Below are 25,060 nucleotides of genomic sequence, written 5' to 3'. Positions count from 1 at the left end.
GTCCTTTAATCTAAGTCACTATCTCTCACCAACCTGATGTGCAAATGTTCCCTACATTACATGAAAATGTACATTATTGGTTATATTTTCCCTTAAACACAACAACACAAACAGGACAAACCACCCTACACATATTATCTGGTGCACTGATCGGAAACGTGTGGTTCATCCACTTATTTGGAACTATAAGTCCCAGCACGCTCTACTAGCTCCAGAAGAGTTGGAGAGCCGCAGGATGCTGCAGACTAATCCCACGCAGAACACATAACAGTATGGTAATAATATAAAGTCATGAGCCTTGTAAATAACTCATTTTCTTCAGCACGACTAAGCAATCACGGATCTCGGTTTACAGCGGGTGTCTTGCTCAGCGTGAACAAGGCCGCTGATCGTTAGAGTCATTTAGTGCATTCAGTTCACACAGATTTTTAAGCATGCGGCTTATCAGCCCCACTGCAGCTTAAGAGACGCCAAATTACACTGACATATTTGGATTTTCTGCTGTTAATAATTCACCCTGACTGGCTATGATACTGTGAGATCCCAGCGTACAGCTGAGAAGCAGGGCAGATAATTACCCGCCAATCCACCTTGCCGCACCGCGCTCTCGCAACTTTTATCTGAGCAGGACAGCTGCGCTGCTGCGTTTGAAGTAAAAAATGTCACTCTTGGCTAATGCAGACAGGCTTACATCGCTAATGATGTCTCGGGCTTTGAAGACAGAACTCAAAGCCTAATTAAAAATTCAAATTCAGCCTCCTAGGCGTGCTCGTTTGAACTGCCTTTCCACTTGGCCCTCATTCAATTTTTTTTCTTCTTTTTTTTGGTATTTATTATATGAAACTGAAAACGTCCAAGTGGAATTAAATAGGAAGGAAAAAAAAAATGGCAACAGTCTTTTGCTTTCACAAAAGGCCCTCAAAAGATTGTTGTATTTGGAGCTGAACCAGCAGACAATCCGTGTTACACAGCTGAGGGCCGACTACAATGAATTGCAGAGGATTATTAATACAACGTTGACTATCTGCACAAGGAGAAAAAAAACAGCCTCAAGACATCTCTCCCTGACAGAAGAAAATGCCCAGCGGTTATTATAACACAACGTACCCGTCTCCTCCACACGGGAGGCATCCATTTTGTCGGTTGAACAAACGTTAATGAAAACGCAGACTATTAATTTCTGGGCGTTTTCTTTCTCGGAGAGGCATTTTTTTTTTTTTAAAGCTGCCAGCATTCTTCTGCAACAAGATTTACTACACAAAACAATAAAAAGACAATTGGTTTGGACAGCATCTACTTTATGGGTTTAGACAGTAAATCTTGGCGACAGATGACTGCATTAGCCAGTGTGTGAGTGTGTGATCACGGGATAATGGTAGCCATTGTGTCACTTGTGATCGACCATTCAGCTTGCGGAATGAAAGACTGGACCTGTCCGACTTGACTGGACCACACACCAACATATACGTGTGGTCAAACTATCCAGCCACTCTGGGGTTATAGCGGATGAACGGATCTCATCGTTGGGGGCGTAATCCATTTTCACACTTTTGCGTCTATACTTTTTTTAGTAAATCACAAACTCTAAAATAGCAGTTACTCAACTAGTCTCCACAAATGAACATTTAAACTTTACAGGGACTTGACAGAACTGAAGATATTAGACCTAGCTGTGGAGGGGGAGTTTGGTTCAGATGCACTTCCTGTTCAAGTCCAACTGTTTGGCAGCACAGTGGCTCAGTGGTTAGCACTTCTGCCTCACAGCACTGGGGTCATGGGTTCAATTCCTTATCTGTGTGGAGTTTGTATGTTCTCCGCATGTTTGCGTGGGTTTCCTCCGGGTGCTCCGGTTTCCTCTCACACTCCAAAAACATGTGTGTGTGTGTGTGTTAGGGAATTTAGACTGTAAGCCCCAATGGGGCAGGGACTGATGTGAGCGAGTTCTCTGTACAGCGCTGCAGAATTAGTGGTGCTTTATAAATAAATGGTGATGATGATGATAAACTGTTGGGGAGATTCGCAGAGGCTCTTACCCACCAGCGCAGCGTTAAACGTCAGCAACATCACATGTCAAACGCAATCACATTTGACATGTGGTAGATAATGAATGCATGTACTTGTGGTAAGGGGGGGTGTCACTATCCATTGACACCAATGCATTAAATTGCCGTGAATACAAGTAAATAGACCGGGCAGCGTTGGACAAAATGCCAGCGCTGCAGAAGACAATTATGAATGCTGATGGGCATGAGATCATTATAAACGTTGCTTTGATCGCCATAGCTTCTTACATGCTTTTATTAGTTAAAAAAAAAACTTTAGTACATTTGTGGCTAACTTTAAACATACAGCGTAGGCAGACATTATTTTATGCCAAACAATTATTCAGCCCTTGAAATCATCAGGGACATCACAGCGACGTCACTTAGATGACTGCAATGTCATGACTATCGCTCCAACAAACAATATGGCTGCCTCCACGGTGTGTAGGTCACAGGTCTACCTTAATCTGGTTCCCTACTGAAAACAAAAAAGGTATACGTGTCACTTTTAGCTGCAAAGGTGCAAAACAAAGTTAGACCTTTTTTTTTTTAAGGCAGTAGTATAAAAATAAACAGTGACTTTTAACATAGGAAAATATCCCCAAGCAGAAGAATGGAAAGCGGCTGCCTTTGATCTGGTGCACTGGCACAATTACAGGGGGGTGGTTTAGATTCCTCTAACACATAATCCCAGAGGATTCTGACACTGCTGGATCGGGCAGTTGTCAACTGAAGATGCAGTTTGCAGTACAGACAGAGTTTGCTGTCCATAAAAAAGGGCCTGTAAACAAATGCAGGAGATGGGGGGAGGGCATGCCCGGGTATCTCCAAAAGACAACAAGGAAGAAGTAAAAAAATAAAAGCGGGTGCAAAACTGTTTCGGCCTCAGGAATGGTCTGGTCTGCAAGATAATTCCACACATGTATGTTATTACTGCAGAGTTGAACAGACAGACATGACCGGATTGGATTGCATTGCAATTCTGGCTGCCTGTCTGGATCACGTCTGATTTGAACCATTCCTAGTGACGTAACACACGATTCACTATAGCGGCCTAAGTCAGGGAATACTAATAAGTGTGCACTGTAATTTATTCATTCTCCACTATGTACCAATGGACATTTCCCGTTCGCTAGATAAATCACGCTAAATGCAAAACATGTGTAATGTAAAGATTTATCATAATCTCAGATTACAAATTACTTGCAACGGTCTGCAAAGAAATATATAAATATTTCATGCAGGACACACCCAAGAGCAGCCACATTAAACCTATTCATTTTATTATTTTAAAATCCAACCATACATCAAACAACAGGTCATGGCAATATTTTGTTTGCAAGACAAAGACCAAACTGCAGGGGGGCAGGCGACACAAGGAGGGTGTAATCTGTGGTAAAACGGACCGCTTTCAAAGATAAAAGGCCATTTGGGGGCAATCTCCCACTGGCTGCATAGCAATGCATTCTAGCTAATCTCCAAAGCCTTTAAAACTTAATTGACTTGATTTATACAGTCCTTTTAAATTTTGCTTTTTTGTTGCTGGAAGCAATTAAAATATATCAGTAATCATTGCAAAGTATGTGTGTGTGTGTGTGTGTGTATGTATATATATATATATATATATATATATATATATATATATATATATATATATATAATACATACATACACTCCCGTGAAAATTTATATATTCAAACACAATTGGTATATCAGGATTATTTATACACACATTTAAGTGGATTTAACGATTACATAGTTGCATTTAACTTGCAGATTCTAGTTGGCCATTATATCAGTATGTCAAGACTATCAACAAAAAGAATTAACCAGTGATCGCAGAAACTACAGTAATCTGGATTTCAAACAGCAGATTTCCAAGGTCCCCCCCCCCCCATGCAAAGAAAGCATTTGGCTGCTACACAACACAACACTCCACTGATCTTTAAATCTCTTCCATCCCTATATTCGGTGTGCAATGTTTTAGAGATAAAAATATAGTGTAGAACAGATGAAAAAAGAAACAGACTATTTTATCAGTCTTGACGAGAGCAGCCCCAAACCACGATGCCTCTACAGCATATATAAATAAAACATACACACTGTGCTAACTAGGTAGATAGTGATACTAGTCCTATCATTTAAGGATATATATATATATATATATATATATATATATATATATATATATATATATATATCTTTTTTTTCTTTTTTTTAATTGAAACCCCCTTTTAAATTTCCTATGCTAAACTTGATAGATTTGTTGCAAAAATCCACAAATGCTACCCCCCCCCCCCCCTCCACACAAAGTCTTAATGATTAAAACTATAACTCATTTAGGAAGGAAAATTGTCTATTAGAGGAAGAGTAAATTCCAATGCTCCATAACAATCAGGAGCTATACATAGAAAGAACCTTGTGTATAGATATACGTATAACAGTACAATCAAATCACTATATAAAAATGCTACATGTGTACATATGTAGTACAGCCTATGTATCAAGGTAACACACACACTAATATATATATATATATATATATATATATATATATATATATATATATATACACACACACACACACACACATATACTGCAGTTGCACATCACTGGTATTTATGTGGAAACAGAACTAAATGTTGGTGTCTGCTTTATTCATTCAGTAAAAGTTTTTCATTTTTATCTGCCACCATTGTCATTTCACCAAGACCATTAAAGACACAGATTTGGGCATTCCCAGAATAATTCAGTGCTGCACAGATATTGGGCAACTTATAGCAGAACCCTTTGCTCCCAAAAGAGATTTTTGTACCACAAGCTGGTGAGGTCTGATCAACGCTGTCTTACAAGAGGTTCTGCACCAGCTGTTATCTGGTTGTACATGACTACATGCAGGACAAGGACTTACTAGCACAATACTCTCTATAAATAGCCTTGGGGGGTTACCACCACTGGACACCCAGCAGGACAACCTTGTGGCAAAAATAATATTCACAACCCCTCCCCCCAGGACTATTCAGTCACATCAATGCCCCTTAAACCACAACATGCTGGACAACTAAGGACAGAACAATAATAACACATAGTGCAATTCAACAGGGTCCTGTATGAATCCTAATAGTAACCCTCACATTACAAGAGGGGAAACAATAAATGCATTTTATGTTACAGATATTGTAGTCTTGAAAACCAAAGATGGGGTAATGATTCCCACAGACACCTCTGTAATCCATATGTTGTTCCTTCACCCAGACCCCCCAACAGTGATAGATCAGTGACCCAACCACTGACACTAGACACCAGAAACAGGGTGAACCCCAGAGGTGCCCTAAATACAGTATGTATGTATGTATATATATATATATATATATATATATATATATATATATATATATATATATATATATAGTGCCCAGCAGTCTTGGGGAGCACACCATACCCCCCAGACAGGACTCACCTGCATGGTCAGCACCCCCAGCTCCTCCGTGGACAGTCTCCTCATGTGGTCGGACAGCAGCTGCGCCTCGTCCAGGACGGAGGGGTCGGACTCAGCCAGGGCAGGTGTCCAGGGCACCGCCATGGAGCAGAGGCAGAGCAGGCAGAGGGCAGCTCTCTCCCGCGGCCCCATCGCTCTGAGCTCTCGGACTAACTTCTTGCGCGCTGACTGCAAAGTTCTCATCCCCGGGCGGCTCCGGGCTCGGGCGGCTCCTGGCGGCCGGGGACGCTGCTCGGGGCAGCAGCGGGGATCACACGCAGCTCCCGGGCGACTCTCAGGCTCCAGATCTGCCGGAGTCCCGGGGAAAGTGCGAGGAAGGAGGGAGGGCGGGGAAATCACTGCCGGAGACTGAGTGACAGGAGGGGGAGTAGTGCTGCCCCCGTGCGGCAGACATGGCTCATACAGGGGCCAAGGAGGGGGGACAGGAGGCACCGGGGAGAGAGAGAGGGGGGGACAGGAGACACCGGGGAGAGAGAGAGGGGGGTACAGGAGGGGTAAAATATAAACAGAGGTGGCAGCCATTTTTTTGTAGTCTGAACCAATATTTAGCATTTAACTAAGGACATCAATGAGGTTTGAGGCACAAAGTACCTCATGTCTCAGCAATGCATACCTGCCCGCATTACCAACTGGAAAATCAGTATAAATTAAACTATGCCCCAGATTCATCTAAACCACACTCAAATTATTCCCAAATTATGCCTATTTTGGGTAATGCTCCACCCCCTTTCCAGCTGCACAACTCACTTTTTGCCTACCAGAAATCATGATTGTCCCAAGAAAATCATGGTTGTTGCCATGTGCGATGATGTCACTGGTGACTAGTAAATTGATTGGCTGCTTTTCCATCAATATTGGGGCACCCACAAAATGGCTGCCATCACTGTGTATTGTGACAAATGCATTTAAACAACTTTCACCATTACCATCATTCCCTTATCCAAGACTTCTCCTGTGCTGCCCCCCACCACTGGAACAATCGTCCCTTGTTCTATCAGAATATCCCCCTAGCCTGTATAGCTGAAGTTGAAAACCCATCTGTTTATAAAATCAGTCCTCCGCGTAACCATCGCACCATGTAGTATACCTCACCCTCTCTCATACTCCATCTCTCCCACTGCTGCTTCTTGCCCTCAGATCACCTGACATTGGCTCACCCCATGTGTCATCTGTATGTCTGCCCCTTTCACTTTAGATTGTAAGCTCTAGGGTGCAGGGCCCTCTTCCCTCCTGTTCTCATCACCTATAACTTTTGCTCACCCCTTCACTGCGCACCTCCTCCTCGGGCTCTCTGCCCATTGTCCTCCACTCCTCCATTGTCTGTGCACCTCTTTCAGTGGCTCTAAACCTGTTAGTTGCGCCCACACTAATGGGCACAGGTTTCAGCCTGCACTGAGTATACCCCTTGTAACCCAGTAGCTGCGTTGAGAGTTGTGTTATTTGTTTACTGTATTGTACTGTTATACCATGTATTGTATTGTTGTTTGACCTCTGTACGGCGCTGCAGACCTCATGTGGCGCTATATAAATAAGGTTATTAATAATAATAATAATAATAATAATAATAATGCAATTGTTTACCACGGCGGTCTTGTCCATAAAACCATCCAAATAGTGTATACTGTAATAAAACCAAAAAAGGGTATAATGTCTCACACATAATGCAATTGTATACTGATCCCTTGATATGGCAGCGAATGTTACTCAGTCCATCAAATTTTAACGTGCTCCTGTGCGATCTGCAAGGACGTTTCATTCCAGCGTAGTCCTGCTCCTCCGCGGCATTCAAATTTCTTTAAACCTTCTCAGCTCATGTATTTTTAAATCATTTTTTTTCCCTTCTTGTCCAATATTTGTAGTGAGATCACATTTTATGCTCATCGCCTCAGCAACCAGAGCATGAACTCCCAGGCTCTGTAATCTCTGCAGAGATTTTCACGGAACTTGCTGCTAGCTGGCGGAATACAAACGGAATTTGGAATTAACAAGGCAGCAATCAGGCATTCTGATTAATATGCAAGTTGTGCCTTAACCGTAGATATAGGATGATCTGCTGCAGCTGTTTGAGGGTAACTGGACCCTGTGCATACAATATAATGAAGCACACAAATAAAACTAAGCACTAAAACAACAACACTGTGGTTAATATAAAGTAAATAAGAAATATTATTTTCTTTTAAATGAAAGACGTATGATAATTAAGGTGCTTACGTAAACCACTTGTGCTCCTAAATAATATAATCTCTGTCTCCGCTCCTAATCAAATGAATTGAGATAGACTTGTCATATTGTATTTTAGAGCCTCCGGGCTCAGAAAGATTAATAATCCATTAGTTAGTAATCCAGAAACCAAAATGTCCCAAATGAAGAACATTCATTACCCTGTATATATTCAGCTTATACCTTGGATGTCTATATACAGCTGTGTAGACGAGTTAAACAGTTAATTTACATTGACATATCCCACAGATAGTTTGGGAAGAGTCCAGTTTACAATATGAATGTGTCAAGCTCCCAAATTAGTTTTCAGCAGTCTGAGAACACCGTCAAAATTCGGAGTTAGTGGTCCGCTGTAGGTATCACAAGCATCACCACGGAAACGCAGTTTTTCTCTAGGTTAACAGTGGTTAGCATTGCTCACAGCGCTGGGGCCCTGGGATCGATTATGACCAATGTGTGGAGTTTGTATGTTCTCCCCGTGTTTGCGTGGGTTTCACCTCCACCTTCCTCAGTCCAAAAACATACTGGTAGGTTAAGTGGCTGCTGACTAAAATTACCCTAGTTTGCGTGTGGTTATATATTCTTTGTACAGCTCTACATACTATGGTGGCACTATATAAGTAAACTATAATAAATCAATTGAGATTTTCAGTGGAACCCCGAAACACAAACTTAAATCAAGGGGTATATTTACTAAACTGCGGGTTTGAAAAAATGTGAGATGTTGCCTATAGCAACCAATTAGATTCTAGCTGTCATTTTGTAGAATGCACTAAATAAATGAAAGCTAGAATCTGATTGGTTGCTATAGGCAACATCTCCACTTTTTCAAACCCGCAGTTTAGTAAATCTAGCCCCAAGTGTAATGAAATGTGTCAATATAATTTAACAATCCTCTTTGGCTACATATAACTTGACATTAAACGCACAATATGTTTTAACAGACATATTATGCTTTGCTATTTGAGCTTTTTGACCCATATCAGCAGCCTTAAACTATTTGCAAATTATACAATGTGTTCTTTGCTGTTTGAGATGTAAGGGAGGGAATACTTCACCACAATACTCAAAGGTGTCTGTTTAAAGTCAATATGAGTCTAATTTGGGTAACTTGTCCTTTAATGTGTCTACTTGTCCCATTCCAATATTAATACATCCGTGGAAAGAAAGAAGGAGGGGTAGTGAGTGAATCATTATATTTAGCAGAGAATGGAGTTTTTAAGACTTGCTGTATTATTTTATTTATTTAATTTCAAACTCAGACCTATCTGGTGAAAGTGTATGTGTGGATCACGCAGCTGAAAAGTTTCTGGAGATGAGGTCAGATAATTATTCCTGACATGTCAAGTTTAGTCTGTAAACAACAATCCTGGTGCCAAGGTTTTACTTGTAAAGCGTGGAACAGGTCTCCAGCTGTTATTCAAGAAGTTATCCGTTAGTAAAACTTCCAAAGTAAGATCCAGGGATATCAGACAGCAAGATCCAGGTATATCAGACAGTAAGATCTAGGGATATCAGACAGCTAGATCCAGGGATATCAGACAGTAAGATCCAGGGATATCAGACAGCAAGATCCAGGGATATCAGACAGTAAGATCCAGGGATATCAGATGGCAAGATCCAGGGATATCACACGGCAAGATCCAGGGATATCACACGGCAAGATCCAGGGATATCACACGGCAAGATCCAGGGATATCAGACAGTAAGATCCAGGGATATCAGATGGCAAGATCCAGGGATATCAGACAGTAAGATCCAGGAATATCAGAGATTAAGGAATATAAGTAACGAACCAGTTATTTGTAGACATTGTTGACCATAAGGGAGCTGAAGATGCTATAATGGACAGTTCTAGGATTTCAGCCATTGTGGGGGGACTACCATGATCATTTCCGATAAAGTTGATACTACTGAGCTGTACATACACCAACATTTCAAGCTGAAATTAATGTTCTGGTTGGGTGGTCTGTTCATAATTTTATTCCACATATGAGTGTCAAAGGAAATGTTACTGGAATATCAAACTGTAGAGAACCCTCAGAAGATATCTGGCCCATTCAGATGTCTGCTGCCAGGAGTTGCCATGTCATTAGTGGGCGCAGCCTATAGGGAAGCTGGGGTCTCGCTGGTTACCCCGCGTAAATAAAATACTCCTCTGTCTCTTTCTTAAAATTATGGCATGTTAACGCTCACTTATGACTTAGATTAATTGTGAGTGAGGGGACATTTTTTCATTACATTGCTCGGAGTGCAGCTGGAAATGCGGTCCTCCTCTGAAGTGCAACATGGAAGTGCAGATTGTGTTCCTTTAAAAATATAGAATGAGACCCAAAGACCACCAACTCTGAACTGTGAAGTGAAAGTGGCCATGCACCACTCCCGACAGCAAGGAACTGTGCCCTCTCCACTCTTTCTCATTTATGTAATCTCATACTTGCCAACTTTTCCTCGTTGGCTTCAGGGAGATCCTGGGAAGGTGGGCGTGAGGGGGCAGGGCTTGACGAACGCAATATTTGCGTCATTAAGGCTCGCCCCCCCCGCCTCTTGTCTATTGTGGATATGAGAACCGGGAGGTTGCCCTGCTCTCCCTGGAGTCTCCCGGACGTTCCGGGAGAGTAGGCAACTATGCGCTAAAGATAAGCAGCTAATGGATCTCTACAGACTGAAGTGTCTTTTACATTTCTGTCTCCATTACTGAAGTCATGTTGTCTTACCTGTCAATCTTTGATTAAATCTTGGTCTCCATGAAAATGGCCACCTCCATAGGCATCAATACATGGACATAGGACACAATTTCTGAACTGTGTCATCATGCCACAGATAGTGAAGCCAACCACGTCTTGTACTGGCTCAGTATCAGGGAGAATGCCAGACTCTTCAGGGAGTGAGGGAGATCACCATTATTTCAGGCAGTCTCCCTGACATTAAGGGAGAGTTGGCAAGTATGTGTAATCTCGCTCAGCAAAAATAAAGCTCATTTTTTGCATTACTTCGCCTCGTAGCGTCTACTCGGTACTGTGCTAAGAACGTACACACTCTCTCCTACTCGGGGAACTTTTTTCAAGCTGTAAGTGGGGTTGTCGAAGCCCCTTCCACATAAACTTCCCTTTGGGGTGAATTTCTTGTTTAACTTATGTCACCTAATTCTACCCACAAGTAAAAAATGTACTTTTGGGTGGAATTATCCCTTTAAAAATGTACTCTGGCATACAGTTTCCAACAACATTCGGCCTCCCCTTCCTTTCTATTGGCTGTCTCAGCTGCTACTCCTTTGGGACAGCCAATCACAATAAAGCATAGAGGACAAGTCATGCAAAATAATAATCATTGTAATTATACATGGCTGTAGTAGAAGGTTTAACTTACACTTCATTTTGACTGCACATACCTTAAAGGCAAGAAATGCCTAATTAAACCTCTCTGTACATGGGACAATTTACACGTCTGTATTAAAGGGCGAGTCTGATGAGTAAGACACAATTTGCTGCAGGGCAGGAACACGTGATTGCCCCATTGCAAACCAGACACTCAATGCAGTCTAATGAATCCTGACTTGTTCACTGGTAGACATTGCCAGTCACAGCAATCCTCTGACGGTGTTGTAATGTCATCAAAAATACCTTGAAGTTCTTTTTTCAGCTTTGAAGGGGTTTTTAAATCGAGCATTGGGTCAGTGCAGCCTCTGTGAGCCGTGGCTCTGAGTCTACCACTGTCTGGCTTTGTGCAGGATGAATATAGCACAATCATTCCACAAAGGGCCATCTTAACAACATTATGGGCCCCCGGGCAAAACAGTGCACCGGGGCCCCTATATATATATATATATATATATATATATATATATATATAATGTGTATATATATATCTATATCTATACATATATCTCACTTTGTTTTTCAAATCCCCCATAACTTACCTTTCAATTGCCTTATTCTCCAAGTCCGATCCTTTTCTCTTCTTCGTCGCTGTTGCTGTTTTGCGCTCCTCCGTGCTGTGCTTACAGTGAATCACGCCATCACGCCCGATATTCACTGCGAGCGCAGTAAGGAAGAGGGGACCAGGGAGGAAGCCGGATCGCCACCTGACCTGAACGGTCAAGGTGGCCGCAAAAGGTAATTTTTTTTTTTTTTTTTGTGTTTTTTTTACAGGAGACTTGCCTCGGGCCCCCTTGCCCGCTGGGCCCCCGGGCACATGCCCATTGTGCCCAGTTTCAAAGACGGCTCTGATTCCACAAGAAAATCACTTAGCGGATTTCTGGTTGATGTTGGGGGAAAACGCTGTTTCAGACGTCATTCCTGAACATCCCATAAATGCTGGATTGGGCTAAGATCTGGTGAGTGAGAACATGACATATGGATATCATCGGTGTCCTGCTCATGACGCCATTGGGTGAGCAAACATGTTCTTTGGATGGGGGCATTGTATTTTGGAAGACGCCCCTCACATCAGGAAAGAAAAAAATTGCAAGATGATCACTCAGTTGCATTAAGTAGGGATAATCATTGACCTTACCTTCTAGGATAGTAAACGGTGAAATATGGTCTATTTATCAAGCTCTGAAATTCTACTGTAGTCGTTCTATTCTATGGGGAGAGCATTGAAGGAGAGAGATTTGTCTTCATGCGCCTCCACATCGAGAATTGTCCAAGATTGCGATTGTGCTCAGTTTACTATAGATTATTCGCTAGGACCGGCTAATCAATTTTAATAAATTTACACATTAATTAATTTCTTATCATTGCTAAAACAAATTATAATTAATGCAATGGATCATAAATAGACCCTTATAGAGAATAAGGCTGTGTACACACTACAGTGTTTTCAGCTGATTAACCAGCCAATTACACGATAAACGACCGTTTGGCGCGATATCGCATTAGTGTGTACATTACAACGATGAACGATTATCGTTTAAAAGCACATTGTATTGTTTCATTTGATTTTTAAACCGGACTAAAAATGTCATTCAGCGATGTCATTCCAATCCTGCAGTGTGTACGCGCTCAGGACCGGCAGTGTCCATAGATCTCTATGCAGTGTGCAGAGTCACCATATTTTCAGCCGATGGTTATGACAGAGGAAGAGCACAGATCTGAGGGTAAATCGTGTAAAACGTATGTAGTGAGCAGACATGAATCAGCTGCTGATCAGGACTTTTTTTTTTTAGTTAATTGTTGGTAAAATCGTTTAGGATATCACATCGGGAGAAATTTTGTATAGTGTGTACCCAACCTAAAACATGTAAGTTCAAGGAGGGGGGAAATTAGAGCGATTGAAACCATGAGCAAGTAAAATAAAAACTAGTTGTCAGAATCACATTCTGTCCAAGCTCAAGAGAAAACACAGACAGGATTAATGTAATGCGGAGCACGATATGGAATACTTGTACATTAAGCACACAGCCAGTAGGACCGCAGCCTTCCAGGTATTGTGAAATATTCTCACTGTCATGGAAACGAGGTTTCGTGTGTTCTGTGTATGTGTGGTTGGGGGGGGGGGGGGATTTTCGCTGGGGAGATATTTGTGATAGACAGAAAACAATGAAGAGGAACGAGGGGGGGGGCACCGATTCTGGGGACATTTTATTCTACATGTCAGGTTAATGTGACAGCTCTAATGACTTGCTCAAACGCGGAAAATAATTAATGAAAGCCGCCCAGGCACTAAATTTACATCCCAGTCGGTCTGCGGAGATTCGATTTGCAACGGGGGAATGGAAGTTTGTTGCACGACTGAGACTTTCATCATTGCTGAAAAATAACGCTGATTTGAATTGTCAGTTTATGGTGACATTTCGCCTGCAATAAACCTGACGTCTATTCAATTAAAATAAATATATGCTGTTCCCGTGAACTATGCGTTACACACGATACGTAGACACTTGTTACTTTTTGAGGCGAAGTAGGGAATTATCTTCAAATCAATAGGTGGAACAAGCCAAAATGTCAGGTTCTCGTGCAGCTTTTATAATGAGCTCTGTATATTTGGGAGTTACACAAGCGGTGCAAGGGTAGATCTAATTTTTTGGAAAGGTGAATTGTGAGATGTGTGTTATATATAAGGAAGCTCTATTAATGTTATGTATACTTTGAATGCATTGTTTGAGATAAAAACTAAAGTTGATAGTAAGGGGAGCGGGTTAGTAAAAACACCTAGGGCTAGATTTACTAAACTGCGGGTTTGGGAAAGTGGAGATGTTGCCTATAGCAACCAATCAGATTATAGCTTTTATTTAGTTAGTGCATTCTATAAAATGACAGCTAGAATCTGATTGGTTGCTATAGGCAACATCTCCCCTTTTAAAACCCGCAGTTTAGTAAATATAACCCCTAGATTTCAAAGTCATAGGTCCCTAATCTTTCTGATTAACATCAGAGAAGATATCAGATGAAAACAGGACACACATATTAAGATGCAGACGTTGTTCCTGCTCTGCTATCATCCGGATCTGTGTCTAATTTGCCCGCATGTATGGACCCCCGTGAGAGTGGTTTAGCTGATGGCTACAAAAACATAGCAATGCCGGTCAAGTTGCCTGAATAAATCGCTATGTGCGTGGTCAGTTTAAAGACCCTTTATCAATGCTAGCAAATGGCTTGTAAGTCAAGCCTTCCTCATCACCCTGTGTTGATAGAGACCTACCTTATTGCATACAGATCCATGTTGCCCAGGTAGGTTGGCAGCTAGTTCATTTAGGCAGATTATCCATGGCCAAAAACCAGGTATGTTGGAAAATGCAGGAGACTGGGGTATTGTCATGGATCTCAGGACATTTCTATCAGTCAGTGTTAGCGCTGGCTTTCCCAAGACACGGAGTCTAACGAATCCCCTGGGCTTCACCAAGAACCGCTGCAAGGCGGGATGGATTTTGCTGACGGAGGTCCGCAGGTCGCGGCCCTTAGGTTATACTACTGACGTGATAGGTGATAGACGGCCGGTAAGAGAACAAGGCAGGCTGTAATCGGGAGAGCAGTCTCTGAAGCGGAGGTGTAGTACAGCGAGGCAAAGCAGGATTTAGTTAGCTGAATTGGTTCAGCTCACACAGAAGAATCCTAAGCTATAATCAGCGGAACACAGAGTCGGATACACTGAAGAAACACCGCAAACAAGGGAGTGGCCTGGTCGGATACACAGGAGCACAGGCAGCAGAGGATATCCTGAAGCAGAGGTCTAACAAGCCAAAAGGTCATACACAGGGGAACGCCAGAATGCAGCACAAGGGTACGCAGGGAAAGCCAGACGCCAAGAGGTAACCTGTTGTTCTGACACAGCTGCAGTGTCAGAGTGAGCTTTATATACTCTGCAGATTGTATATGCCGCCCCCCACCACGATCATGTGACCGCCCAAACCAAGAAGTGCTGAGCTGTACACAGAGGCAGGGAATTCAGCAGCACAGGAGTGTGGAGCAGGTAAGTTGGTGGCAGGTTATAGGGTAAAAATACAATTCCCAACATTTAGAATCAAGAAATCGGGAGAGAATAAGCCCTGTGTCCATTCCACCCAAACTCCGCCCACAAATGGGCAAATTTGTTTGAGCCACACCCACTTTTTAAACCCCACCCCCTCGGTGGACCTTGAATTTGGATGTCCTGCCCAAATTGTTACAGTTGTGAGGTTCGTATGTAGAGTTTATTTATATCACTGAGCTGTAGATGCTGCTTCTACTGTTGGACTCATTTTAAATCAACATAAGAACGTGTCAGTAAAATGCACAGTTAGTATTACTATTTTTTTATAAAATTGTCAGTAAAAAATGTTTTTAAAGTTGGCACGTCTGTTGAGCTCTGCATTAGTTTGGAGACTCTAAAGTACAGGACTGCAGAGCAGATGCATTTGTTTCTTATTTTGCAACATAATGGCTGCTTTAATTTGCATATTGTGCCCATGTTTAAGGACACAGAAAAGGGTCGAGGTGACTACAGATGAGAAACATTTTGGTCCTTTTGCTGAGAGGGTCGAGGAGCTTCTGGCTGAATGCACCTGCATTTAAGGAGGCGTTCCAAGTGTATTGGGCGCCTTTATCATACTTGCCAACATTTAAATGTTGGCCTCCGGAAGATCCAGGTAGGAGTCTGGCATGTGGGGGTGGGGCTTGGCGGATAGCATAACTTTGCCCCCCCCACCTCGCCCTGTGCGACGCAATGTCGTGTCATGGAGACGCCAAATCCTACTTCACTAGAAAATGCCCTACTCTCCCGGCAGTCCGGGAGACCTACCTGGAATTTGGGAGTCTCCCGGACAATATGATTTTTATCCATCGCCAGTAGGCCATTGTTTTCAGTGGGTGCCTCTCTTGTCACTGAGATGCTTGTGGTACATGATAAAGCCTTTGTATGCACACATAAACCCATGTTATTAAAATATGAAAATGAGGGATGTGTCGAATCCTGAATCCTCGAAAATAGATTGGGCCATGGGACAATACAACACATCATATCATAAACATTACCATCATTCCTCTACACAGCAAGTAACCGTCATTCTATTACCATCATTCTCCCACACATAGTGATTGAAGTGTACCATACAGACACTTCTTAGTCTAACTCAACACAATTGTCACAATCAAATTTGTCTCCAATGCAGAGGCCAGTGTCCGAATTATTTACATAGACTACAGTGCATTGTGGGCTCCAGAAAAATGTCTGCCGCTTGTTTATCTTAGTTCATAATTGAGACACACTGTAAAAGAAAAGTTAATTTGCCTTATGTTTTGGCAAAACTTTATTTAGGAATCTCTCCCCAGCAGAAAAACAAACCAGACGTTCTTCCATTACTCAACACCATTCCCAGCATGTCTCAGGGCACAGACATTGTACTTTACTGACAGAGCCAGATTTCTGCATAGTGCATGTTATTCTCAGTCTCTGTTCTATGTGTGTGTGTGACATGGGAGAGGTGGAGGACACAGAGCATTCATTTTAAATGTTTTTTTAACACCATTTAGTAAAACACACATAATGGGCCTGAGTCATCTTCAAACGCAACCTGCACACAAGTTAAACGAGCATGTTTTTTTTTTTAAAAATAAATAAATATATTTTTGTTTACATAAACACATAAATCAGGATGTTCTTCATGTGTACTGTACATACCGACTGTTTTTATAGTTTCTCTTTCTTTGATATACATCTTCTGTGCTACTGGTGACATGCATAGTGTAGTAATCACTGTCAGTCAGCACTTACACCTGCCCTGTAGATGGTACAATCGATATTGTTACAAAAAAACGTACTTTAGAGACACACAGACCTTGAATGGGATGGATGAGAGTTTGCACGCCTCGGGACACACTTACTGTACACTGACTATGTTCATCCGCCCCTCCCTTCCCTCATTCCATCTCTCAAATCGTAGGTTGTAGTAAGTGTAATTTGCGTTCGGTCATGAATTGCATGTAATCATGTAACGTCTGCTTCTGAGCATACACAGAGTGAACTCATGCAAACAGACTTATGTCTGAAGATGAATCAGGCTCCATATATCTTTGTATTTTAATAAATAGTGCTAAATAGCATCTAAAATTAGGGCTAAAATAATTTAAACATATTAAATTCCCTAAAGCTTCAGAGGCTAGGTGGCCCCGGCCATTCAGTTACATTCACCATGTCGCCACTTGTAAATTGCTACTTCAACCACTACTACACAGCCAATGATCATCATTCTCTTACACAGCCAATGATCGTCCTTCTCTTCCACAGCCAATGATCGTCATTCTCTTACACAGCCAATGATCGTCCTTCTCTTACACAGCCAATGATCGTCATTCTCTTACACAGCCAATGATCGTCATTCTCTTACACAGCCAATGATCGTCATTCTCCTACACAGCCAATGACTGGTATTCTCCTACAGAGCCAATTATTGTCATTCTCCTACAGAGCCAATGGCCACCATTCTCCTACACAGCCAATGACCGTCATTCCCCTACATAGCAAATGACCTTCATTCTTCTACAAAGCCTATGATTGTCATTCTCTTACACAGCCAATGATCGTCATTCTGTTACACAGCCAATGACAGTCATTCTCCTACACAGCCAATGACCGGTATTCTCCTGCACAGCCAATGATTGTCATTCTTCTACACAGCCAATGACCACCATTCTTCTACAAAGCCAATGACCTTCATTCTTCTACAAAGCCAATGATTGTCATTCTCTTACACAGCCAATGACCGTCATTCCACTACATAGCCAATGACCTTCATTCTTCTACAAAAGCCAATGATTGTCATTCTCTTACACAGCCAATGTTGGTCATTCTCCTATACAGCCAACGTTCGCTATTCTCCTAAACAGCCAATTATCATCATTCTCCTACACAGCCAATGGCCACCATTCTCCTACACAGCCAATGACCGGTATTCTCCTGCACAGCCAATGATTGTCATTCTACTACACAGTGAATAGGTCATCATCACATACTGTATATGACATTATATTGCACAGAGATAAATAATCATTGCTAGCCATATATTGCAGAAAAATACCCCACTAACCACACGTGGCAGTAAGATACCCCAATTGCCTCCCACCCAGAAACCCCTCTTTTGCCATTGGTATGTTGCACCGTACCCACCCCAGTAATTTAACAATCCAATCTCCCATTGCCTGCACAATTGCTTTCTCAATTTTTTTAGGAGTCATTCAGCACTGGTGGAGGACTCGTTGTATCTTATACCGCAGAAACGAGGTGAAGATCTTAGGCCCTGATGACCGTGACATAGTGCAATGACAGCAGAGGTGACAGTAACTGCAGACGTCACCTCCGCTGTTAGCAGACAGTGGCCAGCATTGAAATCCTGTTGGATATAGTTCGGTGTTGGAAAAGGATTCAGCCCAATGGTGGGATTTAGCCACGGCATTAAACCCACGATTCTGTATCTTAATAAATATGTTCAAATGTGAATAAGAAATAAAGTCTGCTTTCCCCAGGGTCTTGTGACTTATTTTACACAAAGTTTCTCACATCCACACTTGCGCCTGCTTGCACCGGAAGTGGCGTGGGGGGAGATCTTTCTAACTTGGGTACAGTAAGGGCTTGTTGCATGAATTGCGAGCTGATGCAGACCCGAATGCAGACGTAGAAACGCCTTTTACAGACATTATTTGCACCAACCTGTGTAAATATTTACAAAGTTTTATTGCGCTTATGAACTGTGTATGTGGGTGGAAGTGCGCTTTCCGTAAACCAGGTGCACATGCTACAGATGCAAAGCGGGAAGTATCTCGACAACTCAGTATATGGGCTGAAATATGCTATTTTTGCGGGCAGACTTTTGAGCTGCAAATTTCACCCAAATTGCATTCAATTCTGCATCATAAAACTACAACGCTTATCATTCTGGGCTGATGAATGGGGTTCAGCCCCGGGAGCTTGGAGCTATGACAGGTGGATTGTATTATACAGCTGACAACAATACAAATTCCTTACCAAAGGATTTGCATTTATAATAATACAAACTGCGGCCTCATTTTACTTTCTTTGTTTTCTTTTTACAACGCTGAAAGAAATCCTGGTTTTAAAAATGAATATAATTTTCATGTAGATAATGAGCCGATTAAAATAATTCAAATGCAAAGTAGCTCATACTGATTTGTAAAATGATCCACATTCACCATCCTGTTCTCCTGACAATAGGATATACAGAATATAATACCTGTCATTACGTCTTCCAAATCGTTCACAGTACCCAGTCCATTCCCTGTCATTGATACCAGTGCGTTTCATGAAACAAATCTAAAAAAGGTTGTAGTGGTTTTTTTTTTTATTAATTTTTATAATTTGCAACTATAATTGATTTTTTATCGCTGCAATAAGCAACCACTGCTACTGACCTGTCTGCAGAACTTAGTATTACTACTGACTTCTCTGTAGAACTGAGCATTGCTACTGACCTCTCTGTAGAACTGAGCATTGCTACTGATCTCTCTGCAGAACTGAGCATTGCTACTGATCTCTCTGCAGAACTGAGCATTGCTACTGATCTCTCTGTAGAACTGAGCATTGCTACTGACCTCTCTGCAGAACTGAGCATTGCTACTGACCTGTCTGTAGAACTGAGCATTGCTACTGACCTCTCTGTAGAACTGAGCATTGCTACTGATCTCTCTGCAGAACTGAGCATTGCTACTGACCTCTCTGCAGAACTGAGCATTGTTACTGACCTCTCTGTAGAACTGAACATTGCTACTGACCTGTCTGTAGAACTGAGCATTGCTACTGACCTGTCTGTAGAACTGAGCATTGCTACTGACCTGTCTGCAGAACTGAGCATTGCTACTGATCTCTCTGTAGAACTGAGCATTGCTCCTGACTTCTCTGTAGAACTGAGCATTGCTACTGATCTCTCTGTAGAACTGAGCATTGCTACTGACCTGTCTGTAGAACTGAGCATTGCTACTGATCTCTCTGCAGAACTGAGCATTGCTACTGACCTCTCTGCAGAACTGAGCATTGTTACTGACCTCTCTGTAGAACTGAACATTGCTACTGACCTGTCTGTAGAACTGAGCATTGCTACTGACCTGTCTGTAGAACTGAGCATTGCTACTGACCTGTCTGTAGAACTGAGCATTGCTCCTGACCTCTCTGTAGAACTGAGCATTGCTACTGATCTCTCTGTAGAACTAAGCATTGTTACTGACCTCTCTGTAGAGCTGACAATGTTGGGAGTTGTAACATTATGGGCCTGATTTAGAGGTGAATACAAGTCCATTTGCGCGATGTAAAAAATTCATTTTTTTTGTGCATAATCTGGCACACTTCTTATTCCATGCAATTTATAACTGTATTTAGGGCACTCCCGAATTTCTGGTACTTCTCCCAGACCCCCAGGGGTGTAGACTATTCTCCAAGATCCTGCCCACTTCCTCAATATTGCAATTTGCTGCAAATCGCATGATTTGCCCCTCCATGTCCTCCCCCTTCCTTTGCCACTCGACCTACTCTCGGGGATCTCCGGAGGGGATCGCTTAAATGTCGGCAGTATTTAGGGCCATGGGTGTATTGCACTTGCAGCCTCTTACGCCAGCAGATGGTGGCGTTCATGTACAAACTCAGTACAGTAAGGGCTTGCACACATACTAATTAGTTTTAAATGCATCTTAAAATTCATTACTTTATATATATGAAATGTGCACATCCCTCCAGGCAGGTGAAGACTTGTATATGCCCCCTGGATGCCCCTATGCTCTCTATCTTACCTTACACTTATCTTAAGATCCGTGCAATACAGATGCGTGTGAGCAGCCACATTCCTACGTGTGCGTCTAAGGCGCGTCTGTAAGCTCAGCTCTAAATCAGGCCCTTTAACAATAAACTCCATAATGATTTTACCATAAATACACTTTTTTTCACAAGACAAAATATCTCAAAATGTGGCCTAGGAAAAGATTATTAAGATCCCAGAAAACATGTGCTAGAAATTAAATTGTTCTTGTAACAGGAATTTTGTTTTTTTCGTGTGGTTACAATTCCACCCCAGAACAAATAAAGAGGAGAAAAAAAGTTATAAAATGGAAAATGGAACTAATATAATTTACAAAGGAATAATTTGTGCGCTGCAGTCTCTCTGGCTGACTCCTATCGGGGACATGTGGGTGGCTGATGTCTTGTAGCGCCGTTAGACCGATTTTTGTGTCATTTCACGCTTTGATTTGACATTTATTTAGAGTTTAACTCTAGAAAACTCGCAACCACAATACTGGAATCAATTACAAACTCGCGGTTTTTAAGCAAGAAAGAAAAGAATAAGGTATTTGTAACACTCCATATTTGCGGTGGTATTGTCTCAATTTTTGGACCCTGATTGAGCCTACAGTATAGCTTCATAAAACGTGGTTGGGCAGATCGGTGAGTGGTTTGCTTGGATCCTGGGTGGGCTGTGATTCGGTCCTTATTTGTGCAGATTTTTTTTATTTTTTAAATGTTGGAAGCTATGCAACCAATAGGGTTTAATTATAATTATAATCCCACAACTGAAATTTTTGGTTAGAAACGAGGAGGTAAAAGACATTGTTCAGAGTTTACAGTGACGCTGCATCTCGCTCTGTTACTTATAAAGTAAATTGCGCTAAAGGCAGCTGAAGCCTCCCACATGTTTAAATGGGGGCGGGTTGGCCGTTGACCTTAGCGGGAGTTTTCCAGGTAGGATGATGGCCTTCCATGATATAAACGATTTGGGCTGGCATCTAGTAGACTTGGCCTATTGCACAGGAAGCAAAGTTATGGACCCGACCCCACTTCTACTTCCTCTCCATTCTCTTCCTCTCCCCAGGTTCCGCCATTGGCCAGGACTTTTCACCGCACAGACCTGGCAGAAGGTAAATAGATGTGAGCAGCCTCCCCATTCCTCCCCTGCCCGTCCCTGGCCCTATTTTCCCTCCCTTGTTTGTCTCGTCCGCTGTGACCTCTAGCAGCCATTGTTTCCCAATGCCCTAATGTGGAGGAAGTGTTACTCAGCAACACTCATTGGATGACCCCCAGTGAGGATCGGCAGAGAAAGAAGTCCAATGGGAAACAAGTGGTTACTCAGCAATGCTCATTGGACGAACCGTGGTGAGGATCGTCAGAGAAGGAAGTCCAATGGGAACCAAGTGGTTACTCAGCAACGCTCTTTGAAGGATCCCCGGGGAGGATTGGCAGAGAAGGAAGTCCAATGGGAAACAAGTGGTTACTCAGCAATGCTCATTGGATGAACCGTAGTGAGGATTGGCAGAGAAGGAAGTCCAATGGGAAACAAGTGGTTACTCAGCAACGCTCATTGGATGAACCTTGGTGAGGATTGGCAGAGAAGGAAGTCAAATGCGAAACAAGTGGTTACTCAGCAATGCTCATTGGACGACCCTTTGGTGAAGATCAGCAGATAAGGAAGTTTAATGGGAAACAAGTAGTTACTTAGCAACATTCATTGAATGACCCTCCTGGTGAGGATCGGCAGAGAAGGAAGTCCAATGGGAACCAAGTGGTTACTCAGCAATGCTCATTGGACAATCCTGGAGTCCATGTGGTCGACAGGACCAGTGTTGGTGGCTGCTGATCAAAAGTGACATGGACGAACAGAGGCACTACCGTGTCCTGGGCCAGGTAGTTGAACCACAGGATGGCAGGTAAGCACAGACAGGGCTCTTTCTCGGTTCAAAGAAGCCCATTTCAACAAGTATTGCCGTGGTCCTTGAAATGGTAGTACAATGATTGTCCTATTGGGAACCATGGCTACCAGCCAGGCGGGTTCTAAATGTTTGGCTTCCCTTTGTCGTTCGTTACGCTGCGCTCAACTTGCAAAAAATTTATAATTTAGTTATTTAGTTACCAGGCAAAAAATAAAAATTACAGTAATTTTATCTACTATGACGTGACCCGGTATGGCTTAGCTTTCTGTCCACCGTCTATAGTACTCTACCCCTAGATACAGCACACATAAAACATAAATAATTACAGGTAGGTATGATAGCTATGATGACATACAGTAACGAGCATGCACCCTACATCTAGCCGAAACCAATAGTCTGTGAAGGTAGTAGGTACACTGTCATATGTCACAGATACATTTAGTAAACAACCTCCCTAAGTATAGCCAGACACAAGGACACAGTTTAAGTTCTATTTGTGGGTTTGATGTGTGACTTCTCTAAGTTTTCACCACGGTGTAAACTAACAATTACAACTTAAAAATCCCACTGGCTGCCAGAGGAAACTTTATACCTGAGGTGTCCGGCCAGACTTTCAAGTATTCATCGGCTGAGGCTCTTTTCCTGTGAACATGTTTCCCATTACACAGGAAGAGTAAATGTAACTTATTCCACAACTTTCTATTTGTATCACAATGATTTATTTTTGTAGCTTATGTTATAATGTCACAAATGAGGAAAATAATGACAATAATTATAATATAATTTTATGCCTAGTATGTGTAAAACAAAATTAGATTAAGTAGCTAAAACTAGTACAATAGCCTAGACTGAACTGAGTACAATAACACATTCACCGGCCCAGAGGGCATTTGCCTTCTAACAACGACGGACCCCATGGCAAAATTTGGGAGATCATCATAATCATCATCATCATCATTTAGTTATATAGCGCCAACATATTCCGTAGTGCTTTACAATTGGGGACAAACATAGTAAACTAATAAACAAACTGGGTAAAACAGACAAAGAGGTGAGAGGGCCCTGCTCGCAAGCTTACAATCTATGGGACAGTGGGAGTTTGACACATGAGGTTAAGTCTACATTTTGCATTTCGGCCCAGCCAGACTGCAAAGGTAAAAGTGACTCATAAGCTAAATGATCCTGTCACACAACAATGTTTGTCAGGGGGTAGTTGTCTTGTGTGAAATTGTGTAACAGGTGGTAATAAGGTAATGTAGTGCGGTTAAGAGGGTGGTTGAGGAATATTATAAGCTTGTCTGAAGAGGTGGGTTTTCAGAGAACGCTTGAAAGTTTGTAGACCAGAGGAGAGTCTTATTGTGCGAGGGAGAGAATTCCATAGAGTGGGTGCCACCCGAAAAAAGTCCATGAATGGGAGGATGTGATGATGGTGGATGAGAGACGCAGATCTTGTGCAGAACGGAGTTGCCCCCACCCACAGCTTCTCGAGACCCCACTCTCCCCCCACCTCTGTGAGACAGCTAGTTGTGTATAAAGTGATAATGCAGAATTGAATAAGCCCCCTGCCGCCTGACTATATATATATATATATATATATATATACATAAAAATCAGGCAACTGTATTGGATTTAAATGACGAAGTTAAGTACACACTACATGTTTTTTACTGAATTATCGTGTCAATCACATGATAAATGACCATTTGGCTCAATACATTTGTCTGTACACTCCAACAATGAACAATTATTGTTCGAAAGCACATCGTATTGTTTGACTTTTTAAACCGGACTACAAAACTTGTACTACAATGCAACAATGTTGTTCCAATCCTGCAGTGTGTGTGCACTCAGGACCAGCAGTGTCCATAGATCTCTATGCAGTGTGCAGAGTCAGGATCTTTTCAGCCGATGGTTATGACAGATGAAGATCACAGATCTGAAGTAAATCATGTAAAACGTGTATAGTGTGTACGCAGGAATCGGCTGCTGATCGGGACTTTCAGTCGTTGGTAAAATCATTACAGGTATCGCATAAAGAGAAATTTTCGGTAGTGTGTACCCAGCCTTATACACATTTATTTCAATAACGTAAATTGCGTCAGGAAAGGCCAAGATTGTGAAGAGCTTAATTGTCAGGCTTATCCCCAGGTATTTTGGGAACCTACAAACATACATGGGGA

At 42.2% G+C, this 25,060-nt stretch overlaps 2 protein-coding genes across 6 annotated transcripts in view; one reads left to right on the top strand and one right to left on the bottom strand.

The window, feature by feature from the left end:
• Window positions 1–5,915, bottom strand: part of CACHD1 (cache domain containing 1) — an 83,017-nt gene extending 77,102 nt beyond the window's left edge. The window contains exon 1 of one of the 2 annotated variants that reach the window (XM_075181820.1): window positions 5,503–5,915. In XM_075181820.1, coding sequence (XP_075037921.1) covers window positions 5,503–5,724 — 222 coding nt within the window. In that variant the 5' untranslated portion in view covers window positions 5,725–5,915. The remainder of the gene's footprint in view (window positions 1–5,502) is intronic. The other variant, XM_075181821.1, reaches the window with a different exon arrangement.
• The window catches only part of JAK1 (Janus kinase 1), a 342,069-nt gene that overhangs the window by 180,266 nt on the left and 136,743 nt on the right, over window positions 1–25,060 (top strand). The gene's annotated exons all lie outside the window — the stretch shown is intronic.

This window comes from Mixophyes fleayi, chromosome 8, assembly GCF_038048845.1.
Source record: "Mixophyes fleayi isolate aMixFle1 chromosome 8, aMixFle1.hap1, whole genome shotgun sequence".
Taxonomy (NCBI): domain Eukaryota; kingdom Metazoa; phylum Chordata; class Amphibia; order Anura; family Limnodynastidae; genus Mixophyes; species Mixophyes fleayi.
The sequence above is the reverse complement of the archived record's forward strand: the minus strand, read 5'-3'. Positions and strand labels throughout refer to the sequence as shown.